Source organism: Microtus pennsylvanicus, chromosome 4, assembly GCF_037038515.1.
Source record: "Microtus pennsylvanicus isolate mMicPen1 chromosome 4, mMicPen1.hap1, whole genome shotgun sequence".
In the NCBI taxonomy this organism is placed as follows: Eukaryota; Metazoa; Chordata; class Mammalia; order Rodentia; family Cricetidae; genus Microtus; species Microtus pennsylvanicus.
The window spans coordinates 131,814,885-131,830,275 of record NC_134582.1 but is presented as its reverse complement, the minus strand read 5'-3'; the positions used below and the strand labels follow the sequence as shown (position 1 = coordinate 131,830,275).

Genomic DNA, 15,391 nt, shown 5'->3' with positions numbered 1-15,391 from the left:
GCCAGCAGCGTTCATGTTTGAAAGAATAACTCTCTATCTACATTGTCATTTTAAAAGCAGTTCCCATATTTTGAATTAAACGCACAGATTCATGGTTTCTTGAAATGAATGTGATTATGGAAACTAGCTGGCTCCCATGCTGCAGTGTCAGATGGTGTGTGTGCATTTACTCGCTTGCTCGCTTGCCCCCCTCACCCCCCGGCAGATGACTTGCACCAAGGCAACAATGTTATGGCTCTTTTCACTGAATCCTCTCAAGTGTCACCCATCTCTCAGGCGCCTCGTGTAGACTTCACAAATAACTGGTGAATGACTGAGAAAAGAGAAAGATCAGGATCTGCTCCTCATCTTTGTAGGCACCGAGCCTCAATTTGATCTGGTTTTGAGTATGGGCATTTCAGAAGCAATATTCATCAACACACATATAAGGATGATATACAAGACAGGACACTACTTTGTTAGTGGAGAGTAACCGACCACACAGTGTGCTGGGTGTTTGCTATGTTGGCTTCTCTGGAGGAACAGAACTGATAGAGTGAGAACTTGTTATAAAGATTTATCCGGTTGGCTTATACCAAAGGGACCAGTTAATCCAACAGTGATTGTGAGATGGAGAATCTGGGAACCTGGTAGCTGCTCAATCCACGACTCTGAGCCTCAGCAGTCTCAGGCTGGAGCTGGAGACCTTAAGAATTCCTGGAAGGCTCCTGTTTTCAGAAAAAGATGGCTTCTAATGTGAGCCAGACGTGGCGGTGACAGTGGCAATAGAAGGCCGGAAGCACTGACCAGCATGATGCAAGCACACAGAACTGTTTCTTCCTTGAAGCTCTTTTTATCTAGGATTTCTGGAAAGCTCTGCCTGATCTGGGGGAGGATCTACTCCATTCATTTCACCCTTCCTACAAACACCCCCACAGACGGCCCAGGGGCTTCTCTCTTAGTTGATTCTAGTTCCTATCAAGTTGAAAGGCAAGATTAATCATCACAACTGCCCTTCTCCTAACAGAAGCCTACATGGGGGTAGGGAAGCATACCATAATAAATTTTCTTGATGATCTTAGACTCTAACTCGAAGGCTTAGAAGCAGGAACCAGGTCCTACCTGGCGTGAGTCCCAGCCACCGGCCAGCTTGTTAGACCCCCTCCACATAGGGTTTTCTGTGAGCCATCTGCATGCTGTCCTGTCTTATCACTCTTGGATGAAGAAAGAATATTAGAAATCTTTAACAAAAATATTCATTCTTTGAGCTTTCTGTTTTTAGAAACCATTCTCCGACTATTATTAATGCATCCATTCCTCCAAGAGAGCAAAATTGATCAGACTTTAAGCTTTATGTTGTGGCACCCATTATGTTACCATAAATAGAGCGTCGCTGTACTTGGCGTTCTGGAGAGCCTTACATGCAGATTGTTCCTTGGGATATTTTCCTTGGCTGGGGTAATGATTGCATGATTGCGTGATTACAGGTCCCACTCAGAAGGTGACATTAATTCTGTGCTGTAGAGGTCTTGGTGGATACCGAGTACCAGTGGCAGTGTTCTGCAGATTTGTAGAACATCGTTTCCTTGAGAGATATTCTCCGCATTATCAGACTTGTACTGTTTATTGCTTGGCCAAAGCCAGTACAGTATCTCAGCTTCTTGCTTCTCTGCTGAAATCCCACCAGGTGGATTTGTAAAATGGTCGCTTTCAACTCAAGGATGACTTATAAAAACAGATGTTTCACAAAAGCCCACCATCTATAGACGTAACACCGATAGGAGAAAAGCTTCATTTTGTCTCTTCTCCCCTAAGTCTTGTTAAAGAGTTCTTCCTCTTGGACACTGAAGCAATGACAATGTGCCTAAAGGCTTGTTTGCTGGCACAAAACAAACTAATTCTATTATTAAGTAATAAAGGCAGTCAGAATTCATGGTATAAGACTTGCAGGGAATGGAGAGAAAGAGAAATTTGTATCATTTAGTGTTCAGTAAACTGTCATTAAACTCATAGTCAAAGGCCAGCCAGCTAGATGACTGATGTTTTGGGCTACATGTCCCAAGGGGAAAGATTTGGAGCGGAGAAGTGTCATGATGAGATCAGATGCACATGTGAGACAGCCCACTGTGGAGCAATGAGAATAGGTGAACGAAAGGAAGCCTGTGCCGAGGTTTAGGGAGAGCAGGCAGGTGGCGAAGGTGGGAGACCCACAGGCAGTGTACAGAACAGCACCTGTAGCTGAGTGCCCGTCATGACCTTAGACAGTGCCAAGACATACAGAGCAGCCCAGGAAAGACGCTGCGGAAGGGCTCTGACTGTGGGTGGAACCAGATTTTGCTGCCAGTTGGTAAGCGGAGGAGAGGCACTGAGGTCTCCTTTGACTTAGTGATGCTTTCTGAGAGCCAGGCAGCGAATTTATAAACAGAGAAGATGGGCAGCGGTGGCTTGCCATTAGAATAGGCAATAAAGTGAGGGGGGCGGCAAAGTGAGTTATTTTGCTTTTGATTTTGAGACAGTAGTGACTTGATCATGGCAATGGCAGACAGCAAGAGAGTGAAGATGCTTTCAGAAGAATTGGCGGGGAAGGACCGATCTCAGAGGCGACGCAGTGGGATGGGCGGCAGGTGCATTATCATTATCTCAGAGAGGAGGTCTTTCTTTCAGATGGAAGGTCAGGACTGACAGCTATGGATTAATCACACCCAGCAGCACCGTGTCCTCTGAAACAGGCAGCGTGATTGAGTGCCATGTGGGAAGGGCAGTGAATGGTCAAGACAGTAGGAGATCTGAATGTGTAGAGCGCTCCCTGAGGGAACTGGGGTTTAAAATAGAATTGCTAAGGCCTAGCAAATTGGACACTATGGATTTATCAAGTCACCAGTCCTATGGGCCTCAGGTTGAGGGATATCCATGATTGGAGCTTTATTTCTTCAGTCGCTTCTTTTGCAAGCTGTGGGGGCCTGTCAGTGGAGGAAGGAATCAAAGGTGCTGGCAAGATGTGACAGATGTGATAAATGCTACAGATGCACAGAGACAGGTGAGCAGGGCTGGTCGTCTTGCAGAGGAACACTGACAAGGAGGACCATTGTTGTCATCTCTGCTTGTTGGTTTGGGAAACATTAAAATCTAAATTAGTCTCCACGTTGTAGCACATCTCCAGGGAAAGAATCACTGTGCTACCCAGGACGTGTCTCTCTGATGGTGGATGGGGGACTGTGGCAGGGATGCTTGCTGTGAAGTTTGGTCAGAAATATATGAGCCCATAATTTTCTGTTTTAAATAATTTGCTAAAAAATTTACATCAGAAAATTGCAGTGAACTGGAATTAAACAGCAATATTAAGAACTCAGAGGGGACAGAAACAGAAATCATACTTGGAGCTTGCAGAGTCTACCCTTGGGGTTTGGGGTGGTTCAGACAGCGCCTGAAAGTCCTCTGGATCCTGTTCCTCTTTCTCTCTCTTCCCCAGTGACTCAGACCACACTGAACTAGTGCCAGCTGGATATTTCCTTATTTGTCTCTTAAAATGAGATTAGGATAGCAGACTGTGGTGCCGTTTGCTTCTGTGGCTTGCCATAGCCGAGACTGTTTTCACCCCCACCCCTATTGATACCAGTCCTTTGGGGTGGACTATTCTGACCAGATCTTGCTGGAGAAGGGTAGATGGGGGTCAGCTTATACACCCTCCCTCTTGACCCATGGCAACCTCTGGTTTTACCAGCTGCTCTGACTCAGAGCCTTTGGAGTTCCTACTTTTATCTTGATTGCTCCCTTTCTCTGTTCCTTTTGACTTATCAGAAAGTTGCCCGCCAATCAGACGTTAAGGAGGGCTCACCATCACAGCCACTCTGGGCTGCATGCTAACCTCTAAGATAGTATCTGTCTGCCAGTTATGAGTTTTCTCACCTCAGAGCTTATAAGGTTTTTGGTTTATTCTTTCAGAGTGTCTTAGAAAGGTAGAGGAAAAGGAAGAAACTAAAGGTTTTGAATGAAAAAAAGGGACAGAGAGACACAGAAGGCAAAGGAAACTAGAAGGCCCCTGTCTGTTCTCTGGGGATTGAGTGACTCCCTGCAGACAGAGGGATCTGTAGCCCCTCTGGTGATGAAATACTGACTGGCCTGAGAACAGATTTCAGTGATGATTTTAGAGCAAGAACACACAGTTATCTGATAGCTTCTGTGTGTCAGGTGTTTTCGTAATACCCCGTTTAATCCCTTTAGCTACTTTATTGGGAAGAATTAAGAAAGCAAAACTCTCAGGCTGAAGGCTGAGGTCAGAGTGAAGCCCAGAAGGCAAGGTCAGCTCCACTAACTCCAACGACCTCACTCACTTCTCCAGACTCCATTTTCATGCTGTGTTTGATACTCTCAACTGATTTGCATACAGTCTGCCTGGTTTGTAGCTGGGCAAAGCTAGTTTTGTTTATTAAGAAAGAAGTTCTCCAGTACAAGGAAAGGTGTATGAGACAGTTCTGTTGGCACCTGGTTGTCACTGGTCCACAATTGAACATTACAAAGCCATCATAATTCAAAGCACCACTGACTGCGTAATTCACTTCTTTAGCGGTGCTGCCTGAATAAAACACACAACAAATTAGAGATAACCAAATGTTTAGGAGCGCGATAATACCTCCGAATACTGCAGGAAGTGCTGTTAGGGAAAGAGTGAGGGGGAAAGGAAGTGGTGGGGGAAGAAAGGTCAGACAACTTGGGGGAATCAGTTCTCCCCCTCCACCACGTATTCCAAGAACTGAAATCAGGTCACCAGGCTTGGAGCCATACCCAGTACTGTTAGAAAGCACCTCCAAGAAATATTGTGGAGTTAGTCATGAACCTTTCTTGTTTATCTCTTTACCTTCATGTCCCTTCTCTCTTGCCTCTCATACCCAGGGAATAAAGAGATGCAGTCTGTCTGTCTTTGTCTAAATCTTAAGACTGTTTGCTCGGCTCCTCTCTGGTGGACCCAGACACAGTGTGTCTCCATTGAACACCGTGTCCATGACCCTCACTGTGTCTAAGAGTCAGTTAGTTTAACATGCCTGTGTCCATGAGACTGTTTTCATTTCTGGGAGTCATTTAATCAGCATGCACGTGTCCATGAGGCTCGTCACGTGCAAGAGTCCGTTTCCTTAGTCTTTATGCTGTGCTTGTCGTTTGCTTATGTTCCACCGCTGATTTCTCTGAGTTCATAGAAGTAAGCATGTGGGGCTTGGTACAAGAATCAGAGGCCGGTTCCACCTGAGTTCTTTATGGAAAAAACATTAATTTCCTGTGTCTCTGGGCTTCTTACCCAAGATGGTTATTAACAAAATATAGGCTATTTACATATGGTGATTAGACTAACCTGGAAATACAAAAGAAGAAAAAGAAATGAAAATGCAATGCCTTTAACACGACTTCTATTCATTTCAACTTTATTATGTAGCTTGTAAAAATTTAGACCCACCAAAGGCAAAAACATCAATTTCCTTTTCCAGAGAGAAATTCAATAATGGAATGAAGATCAGACTTCATTTTGATATACACCTTATCAATTAAATCTGATTTTTGTTAATAATCTTACATTCTTTCATTTTAAATCATTTTTTTTCATTCTCTTTCACAAAACAGCACATATCTGCAGCATGAGACGACACCCCAAGTAACAGAGAAATGCAAAACTCTGCAACATGACTTGAAGTCTTTATCTAACAAGACGAAACGGTAAGTTCCACTCTTCACATCCAATTTCAAGTAAGTGTTTTGTATTCAAAGCGTTCCAAAGCATATTTGAAATCATTTGCAAAATAAGGCTGTGCTCATTTCAGGATTGTTGGCTCTGAGACTGTTTCCCTGTTGAGGAGGAAGGGGGAAGGACAGACAGTACAGAGAAACTGTCCCCTGTGCCCTGGCTATAGGACTCAGCTATCTGCCCGGGAGCCACCTTTATTATACAGTATGTGTTCTAGCTGGAATTTAAAGCCCGCACACGCTTCTGAATTTGATGTGTGGCTGAGGCATTATTCAGGGAAAAATGCTCACTTGAACAAAATTTTGCTTACAACATCAAGTTAATGGTTTACCTCTGGCTTCAGTGGGGTTCACTCATCACTCACTGACTGGAGCTTACAATCTCCAATTTCCAATAATCTACTACACCCTCTCCTTCAAACTAGGGAAAGTCAAGCCAAGATCTCTGCACTTGATGCACGGAAAAGGCATTGGTAGCCTGAGAGTCTGGTCACCGCTTGAGTCATAGCTGGGAAGACTAACCGTGCTGGAGTGAGGTCCTGCACGTGAAGCTTCGAGCTGGGCTGTGCTTGTAATTCCCCTTAAGGAGGCTGGACATATACCTCAAGTATAGGGGCTTGTTTAACACACACAGAGTCCTAGGTTCAACCCCAGTACTGCCCAAAAAAGAAAGAAGTGTGTGTGAGTAGGGGAATCATGGGAGGAAGTGTTCTAAATTTCATTTTGCTATGTGCTCGGCTGACAAGAGGCTGGGAAGAGTAACAGGTAAGAGATGGAGCCGATTTCCTCCCAGGATTGTGTTCCAGGGAGACTGACCCAGGGTCCTTCCTTTCTAGGGAGACTGACCCAGGATCTTTCTACATCTTTCCTCCCATTCTTTTGTTAATGTGCCCTCTTGCTTTTCAATTATAACAATGGTGCTGGGGAAGGAAGGAGTTGAGCACACTTCCCTGAGTGTGTGGGAGGCTGGCCCGAGAAGAGAAACCAAGGTAGGTGGCCTGGTCCAGTCTACTTGACAATTGCACCTTGGGACAAGCCAGTTTAGGACTTTTACTTAATGCATCGAATTCCCCAGCAGGCTGCTTCCTGAGTAAGGTAGAGCTGAGGGTTACCCAGGATCCAGGAGGCAAGGCCCCTTGGAGAATGCAGTGTAAGTTGGGCACTTGGGTATGACAAGGAGATGTGAGTGTGAAGACTCTCGTGCCCTTATAGAGAGTTCTCATTGACTGTTCTAGAGCAGGTCCACCAAGGGAAGGCAGGACCAACACGGCAACACTTGATGTTCCATGCCTCTTTTTGTTGTGTCTGAGCCTCCTGACTACCACGATCCTTGAAATTACTAAAAAGCATAACCATGTTAGGCCTCTGAGTTGATCTGTTTGGACAGCCTAATTCTGTACAAGGGATGGACTATTAGGGACGTACCTTCTTTTTCTTCAGACCCAAATGATGAGTGTTAAGCTTGCTGGAGAACTAGCCCATGCTGTGTGACCTCTCTGCCACAGTCAATGCTCTGCTCACGCTTGTAGCCTGTAATAGCTCTCCTGCTTTTGGCCATCTTTGTTCAGAAAGTTGGACCTACACAGTCTAGATCAGCAGGCTCTGGGATCTTTTACTGTTTGCTTATTTGTTGGATTTGAACATATGGGAACATGCATAAGGGATCAAGAGGAGGGAGCAACGGAAAGGAGTGTTCTCCATGCAATACCATAATGCCATCCCAAGTTTCCAGGTGAACTATGACACAGCATTGGCAAAAGGTATGAACATGACTTTAAAACCTCTCTCTCTCTCTCTATCCTTTCTTTCTCTTTTCTCATCCCTCCCCTCTTTCTGTGTGTGTCTCCCTCTCCCTTCCTCTCCCTCCCCTCTCATTGCCCTCTCCCTTCAACTCAGTACATTGTTAACAGTCCCTGTAATCTGACCTCACCCTTAAGAAAAGTTCTTTCTATAAAACTTTAAATTAAACAGTTTGTCTTCCCTATGGGTCCTGCAATGACTCTAGTTTACCGTAGATGGATTGGAACACCTGTGTCAAGACTTCTCACCCCGTCCAGCCCCTCACTGGACTCAGACTGGCTCACACATTGTAGATGGCACTTTACCTCTGTTTTGATCCTGTGGGACCTGCTGTGTTGTAGTTTGGCCTGTGGATGTTACAAGGCTTTGGTTTGCATTTCCAGAGAGACTCTCAATTCTAAGCCCTTTGTGGTTCCCTTCGCATATCAGACACATGACGCTAAGAAAGAAGAAAACTACGAGAAGAAAACATTGCCCTTTGTTCCAGCATGCCCCATAGCAATCTCTGTAGCCTCCGCTCAAATACACGTCAGCAGACGGCTCTTGCCTCTGAGAGACTTTCTCACTGATCTTGTCCAGTTTTGCTATTTGAAGTCCCCAGGGGAAGGATGATTTGTACCTATACCTCCTGGGAAAGTACTGAGTCAGCAGGGAGATGTTCACTAATGTTGATCTGAGGTAGGGGAACGGACGATCTGGGTAGGTAGCACTGAGCAGTCAGCTACAGCTGGCTAATGAGAATGACCCGGCACATGCTCTCCTGTGCAGTATCCTCGCTCTCGCCCTGTTGTCTGGGGCTTGATGGCAAGCCCTTTCCTAACTGCTCTTCTAGGCTTTGCCTCCCTCCCACTACGCACACAGTTTCAGCTAGCCCATATAATGAGCCTGTGCTAGGATTCTGTGCAGCAAAGGTCTTCGGGAGCACACACAAATGGCCCACTGCTCGTAAAGTGTTATTCTTGCACACAGGAGACTAATTTCTTTTTCGGTTGTATTGTCTTTTGTCAGGAATTGTACATTCTACAACCAGGGGACAATTAGGAAACTTGCAGGGGACAATTGGGAAAGCAACTCAGTGTATGGTGATAAAAAAAAAAGCAATTTCATTTTCTTAGAAATAATTATTTAGCCCTATTTTTGTCATGGTCTGTTAAAGACTTAGAATTTTCTTTTTCATTGGGCAATTTGTTCCTTTCAGGTTGCTAAAATAGGGTTTAGGAGACAGAGTTACAGTGGGAGAAGAAAAAAACCACTCTTCTTTTCTGCCTAGTGTTGATTACATTTTTGAATAAAAGAATTAAGCAGTAGAATTAGTATAATCAGTAGAATGAGTCTTATGCACGGCAGTCTATCTGTGTGTGTGTGTGTGTGTGTGTGTGTGTGTGTGTGTGCGTGAGAGAGAGAGAGAGAGAGAGAGAGAGAGAGAGAGAGAGAGAGAGAGAGAGAGAGAGAGAGATGGACTTATTAGTGAGGATGTATGGACATGTGCATACATTCACATACATATGCATGGCGGTCAGAGGCGGGCGTTCAGTGTCTTGTCAGTCACTCTCCAGTCCCAGTCTGAGACAAGGTCTCTCACTGAGCCTGAAGCTCATCACTTTGCTAGTCGGTTTGGCTGACTATGTGCTTCGGGGATACGTCTAGCTCCTCCTCTCCCTGTAACTGGGGTTCAGGCATACAACACCTCTCCTGATTTTTAGGAGGATTCTGAGGCTAAGCAAACGTGGCCTTCATGCTTGCACAGCAGGCACCTTGCCTACATCCCCAGCCCCAAGATGCTTTATTCTCTGTTTAAAACCACATCTCCAAGGTGAGCAGAGCCTTGTTTTGAGTTTGGCCTCTCATGCCTGTATATAAATTAATTGCTTCTTCAGCATTTATGAAGTAAGTAATTTATTAAATCTGCAAATTAATTTATTAAATCTGCAAAAATATTTCCTGTACAATATAATCTGTAAATATTAAAAGTTAATCATTCAGTACAGAAGGTTTAACTCTTTGGATACCAAGTTTCCTTAATGTGGCTCTTACCATTTCTTTAGGCTTTTGTCTTTTTGGAATTGATTTTCTAACTGATCCCTTGCCCCTGACTGTCTCCTGGTTTCTCCAATATGATATTTTTTACTGGCTTTTTTACAAATTGGAAACATTAAACTGTATTTAAAGTATAATCTTACCATTGTTAGTTTCCCCATTTCTCAAGATGGCAAACTTATTATTTAAATATTTTTGCTTGTATGTCTAGAAAAATGGTTGTCTGGCTATCCAAGCTGTCTAGTGTAGACTTTATTGCCTCAGACAAATGAAGGCATTTATCTCAGAGCAGTTGCTTCAAAGGCGCTGACCTAGGTAGAGTCTTAATTGTCCCTCTCTTGGTTCTTTTGACTCTGTTGTTATTAGTCAGATTTTCTTTGCTGTAACCAATACCAAAGACAAATCAACTTAAGAGGAGAAAAGGAACTCTGAGGTCACAGTTTTAGATGCTCTTGTACACGATTAGACAGATAAAAAGAATTTATGCCTCTGGTGGGAAGGCAGCATGTTTTGGCAGAACAAAGCTGTTTACCATCTGGCTGGAATGCAAAGTCAAAGAGAATCCCACAATCTTCTTCAGAGGCTTACCTCCAGAAACCATAAACTTACTATCAAACTCTAAATTGAAGGTTCTATCATTCTCAAGTGTGCCAAACTGGGGACTGAGCCTTTCATGTATGAGTTTGTGGGATGTTTAACATCCAAATGTAGCAAGTTTTGAACTTTCTCTTCTTGGTGGGTTCCGGACTCCCTCAACAAATGATAGTTATGTTTATTTAGTTTCCATTGTTTGCCAAGAATGATGGGCAACTCTAGTAAAATCTTACAGAACTCAATGTCTTAATGTGAAATTCTTTCGCCTACTCACAGTGTTCAATCTTCCTTCCTGATGAGGGAGCTCCCATGGGAGTCTTCACCCTCAACATTGACCCGGTGATTCTGATAGTCACCTCTTACAGGCAATGCCCTGGAAAGACAAAGGAAAATCCTGTGCTCTGCATAGCTTATAGAAGACTCCAGTTCTACTCACATTCTACGGACTGCTTTGACTCAGTAGACTGCAAATGGGTTTGATGTGAGGTTGGTGTTCTGAATGTAGTGTCTGTCTGGGCAGCTGCTTGCAGCAAACATTTTTTCTATGTACAAGGAGAATACTGCCACAGAGGTCAACCAGGCATCTCTACTCCATGTGTTTCCAGTAGCTTTGCCATTCTGATCATCCTAGAAATTATAGGTCTTGTCTTAGTTAGGGTCTCTATTGCTTCAATGAAACACCATGACCAACAGCAAGTTGGGGACAAAGGGATTTATTTTGCTTACACTTTCTTATCACAGTTCATCATTGAAGGAAGTCAGGACAGAAACTCAAACAGGGCAACAACCAGGAGGCAGGAGCTGATGCAGAAGCCATGGAGAGGTGCCACTTCCTGGCTTGCTCAACATGGTTTGGTTAGCCTACTTCCTTATAGAAGCAAAGACCACCAGCCCAGGGATATCACTACCCACAGTGGGCTGGGCCCTCCTCTATCAATCACTAATTAAGAAAATGACTTATTGCAGAATCCTGTGAGGGTATTCTCTTAATTGAAATTTGATCCTCTCAGATGACTTTAGCTTGTATCAAGCTGACATAAGCTACCCAGCACAGTCCTTCTATGGTGTCTCTTCAAACGAAAAGATACCATTCTTTTAAGCAACAGCTTAGGCTGGGGATGTAGCTTATCGATAGAATGCTTCTCTCTCATGTGCAAGATGCTCTGGGTTTGCTGCTAGTACAGCACATAAAATTGTGAGTAATGGTTAGAATCTCTGGACTTGGGTGGTAGGAATAAGTCAAGATTCTCTTCAGCTCTATAGGAAGTCTGAGGCCAGCCTGGGCTAGAGACCCTGTCTCAAAAAAAAAAAAAAGAAAGAAAAGGAAAAAAGCAATCTGGACAGATGTTTAAGTGGATAAAAGCCCTGTCTGCTCATTCAGAAGGCCCTGGTTTCATCCCCTGGAACCACACAATGACTCACAAATGTTTGCAATTCCAGTCCCAGGGGATCCAACACCAGATGAACCCCAAGAGTACACAGACATACATACAGGCAAAATACTCAGATACACAAATCATAAAATAAAAGAATTTAAAAGCAATGTAAAAGTGTAAAAAAGAACCTTGCACATCTTTTGAATCTTTGAGCATTTTATGCAGCCTCTCTAGTGAGAGGATTAGTGGTCATCCTCAGAAGTAAGCGTAAGCCACTGCCTTGTAACTTTCCACAAAACCATCAAAGCATGAAAGACCCACTTTGTATTCAGACAGTCTCCTGGAGTAAGGTACAATGCTCAGAATTATGATTCAGAATTTCTGTCTGGCACTGCGAGGCTGTGACTTGACCATAGACTACCTAGTCAGTATATATGTTACTCTTGTATGCCACTCTGTTTTCAATTACAGTAGAATTTTCTGAAGGATATCTCCTCCGTGGGACAGCATAAAGGTGCTTGTTAATGGGGTGTGCATAGCAGGGTGAAATGTGAAGTGGATTGAAGACTGGCCCTAAAACTTTGTCATTCTTTATTACCCTGGAGAGAACAACATGACCTGAATTACTGTGTAAAAGGAGATGGTGTAAATTACAGCAGATCGGCCAGAGTGTGAGCATTTCACTTGACAGCCTGCTAACAAAGCAAGGATTCCTAAATCTCAACTTGTCTGGTGGAAGGAGAGATTGTTTTTAGTCATATGCAAGATCTTCTAAAATGATAAATGACTTGTATCCCTTCATCTTTAAATCTACAGTGCCTTAGTTGCTTTTGAAGGTGACATACACAATTTTGTCTCTCTGTTCTCCTCCGACCTTTTAAACTAGCCCTTTCTTGTTAGCTTTTAAGGACCCCCAAATCTGGCATGCCTTCTTGTCACTGGTGAAGAAAATTAAGTCAGACAACAGCAAGCGAAGACTAAAAAGCCTATCAACAAACAGAAAATAAGATTTGTAGCTTAAGAGACTGGAGAGATGGCTCAGTGGATACGAGTGCTTGCTGATCTTTTAGAAGACACAAATGTGGTTCCCTGTGCCCATATGAAGCAGTTTACAACAGCCCAATACTCCAGCTGCAGAGGATCTAATGCCCTCTTTGGCGTCTGCAGGCACCTGCACATGTGAAATATACACAAAAAAGAATCCTTATCTTACACTTCTCCTAGAGACAAAGCAAGGACTGCTCCTGCTGGTATCAACATTTAAGTTAGGAGGCATGTGAGCTGATATTAAAGTCTGTGACAACTCCGCATTTTCAACAAAACATATTTTTCCAACCGTATTGAAAGGGTGTTTAATGAGGCCCTGCACCTCAACAAGCACAAGAAAGTGAACAATCAAGACTGGAGAGCTTGAAGGAATAATTTCTTAAGTTCTTCTAACCAATATGCAATGTTTTGTTTTAGTACATTTGTTTATCTTTTGAAGAAATCTGATTCCCTAAGGTTAAAAAGAAGGAAAGAATGGAACTATGATCTAGGAAGAATGAAAATAAGTTTCCCCCTGTTGTAAGGAAGGCCACTTGTTCATCCTGGCCACCCAGAACTGAAATCATCACACAGAAACTATATTAATTAAAACACTGCTTGGCCCATTAGTTCTAGCCTCTTATTGGCTAACACTCACATCTTGATTTAACCCATTTTCATTAATCTGTATATCACCACGAGTTTGTGGCTTACCAGGAAAGATTTGTCATATCTGTCTCTGGTGGCTCGATGGTGTCTCTCTGACTCTGCTTTCTTCCTCCCAGAATTCAGTTCTGTCTTTTCCACCTACCTAAGTTCAGGCCAAGGCTGTTTCTTTATTCCTTAACCAATATAAGCAACACATAAAAAGAAGGACCTTTTACACCATTTCCCCTTTTCTTTTTTTTCTTTATTTTTTTTGTTTATTATTATTTTTTTTAAGTTGTTGAAAAAAAATTTCTGCCTTCTCCCCTTTTCCCATTTCCCTCCCCCGGACTGGCTGTAGCTCAGCGGTTACTTCAAGAGCTCATCTGCATGAAACCTACCATCCCCTTTCTGTTTAAACAAAAAGGAAGGCTTTAACTTTACCATAGTAAAATTACATAAAACAAAACAGTTATCAAGCAAGAATTACAGTTACAATATTTATATCTACTTTATCTTTTATTATAACTAAGGAAAACTATAACTATCTATCTATTCTTCAACTCCATCAAAGACTCCAGAAGGTTCTACTATTACCAAAGTAAACAGGAAGTACATTGTAAGCAACTTCCAAAACTCTAGAATTGACAGAGACATCTCTCTGCCTGAATAGTCACCCAAAGTTTTTCTGTACTGTTGGGGCATCCATCTTCAGCCTACAGGCCCATAGTCTCCAGCACACTTTTCCACGAAGCATCCATCTTCAGCCTACAGGCCCATAGTATCCAGCACACTTTTCCACAGCATACAGAGGGGAATCCCACATCACCACTGCAATCCCAGATCCTTTAATCAGTACTCAGTCATAGTTACTTGCCGTCATTCACGGTGCAAACTGTATTATTTTAAATGTTTGCTTCAAATGAAATGGAAAAAAATAATGTCTTTTTGGTTAAGGTTAATTATGTGTTCACATCAGTCATATGAAAAAAGGTTTCAGTGGGAAGATTATGACAATAGAAAGCATTACATGTAACGTCACTCTTAGTGATAATTAATCTACTTCTAATTTTAGAATAGCTACAAAGTAAACAAATGTTAGTTTTCAAAATCTCCCTCTGAATCACTTATATACTACTTATGATAGTCAGAAATCCAATATAGTTCTGAAAGTCATCTTAGTGCCATTCCATAAAACCAGTAGGCCAGTGCAAGATGGGATGGGTGACTTTCCAGACTGTGACCTCTGCCTTGCATGGGTTGTGGATGTGACAGAGATCAACTGTTATGCCATGAAGTCTTAGTTTGGTCTTCATGACAAGTACCTGCCACCTGCTGTCGAGGGCTCATATCATCTTGTCAGCTGTGTGAGGGGGATGCTTCGATGTAATGAATCTACAGCGTCAAACAATGTCTTGAGGCTGCAACCAAGTGAGAGATGATACATAGTCACTCAGATAAGCAGCTGACCTGTGCAATCATAGATGCTTATTATTTTAAGAGACTAAGCTTTGCATTAATTGACCACATACTCTTAGACAACTGATTCATTTCTCAATTTATTAGTGCTTTACACCATTATATTTTCATCACAATCACCAACAGTGATGACCACAACTTTCTCTTTTGTGGCTCCATGATCTTGCAGCTATCTTAAGTACTTTCAATCATTATCCAGAGGAGGTTTTATTATTGTAACCCCCACACGTGACAAATGAGCTCCAAGTGCTTCTTTGGCTTGTAGAGCATCCATGGCTGAGCCAGGATTCCTTTTTTGGTTCTACTCTTAACATCTCTGTGATACAACTTATTGTGAGAACAGGATCGTAGCTCACAAATTTTGACAGAGAAAGGCATTCGATTTTATAATGTGAAGCTACTCAGAAGAATTCATCTCGAAATGCTAGTCATCCATGTCCTCTTTCATGCTTATTTTCCTTAAGCTTCTCTAATGTAACTACATTGACATAGTATTATTACCTTGCATGAGCTACTTCAGTTGCAACTTGGTGATCAAGTGTCTTCTCTTGGTTAGAGCATGGTTGGTGGCTAATTGTCATTGTTCAGAATTAATATTTTGAAACTCTATGTTTGAGTCATATATTGCATTATAATTTCCAAGATATATAGCAAATAGTATGTTTTTATGACAGCACAAGGAGAGATACCTTCAGTCTGTACCCTGGTGATATGCCTTAGATTGA

At 42.7% G+C, this 15,391-nt stretch overlaps 1 protein-coding gene across 1 annotated transcript in view; it reads left to right on the top strand.

The window, feature by feature from the left end:
- The window catches only part of St8sia6 (ST8 alpha-N-acetyl-neuraminide alpha-2,8-sialyltransferase 6), a 138,689-nt gene that overhangs the window by 61,858 nt on the left and 61,440 nt on the right, over nucleotides 1-15,391 (top strand). The window contains exon 3 of the mRNA XM_075970529.1: nucleotides 5,590-5,682. Coding sequence (XP_075826644.1) covers nucleotides 5,590-5,682 — 93 coding nt within the window. The remainder of the gene's footprint in view (nucleotides 1-5,589; nucleotides 5,683-15,391) is intronic.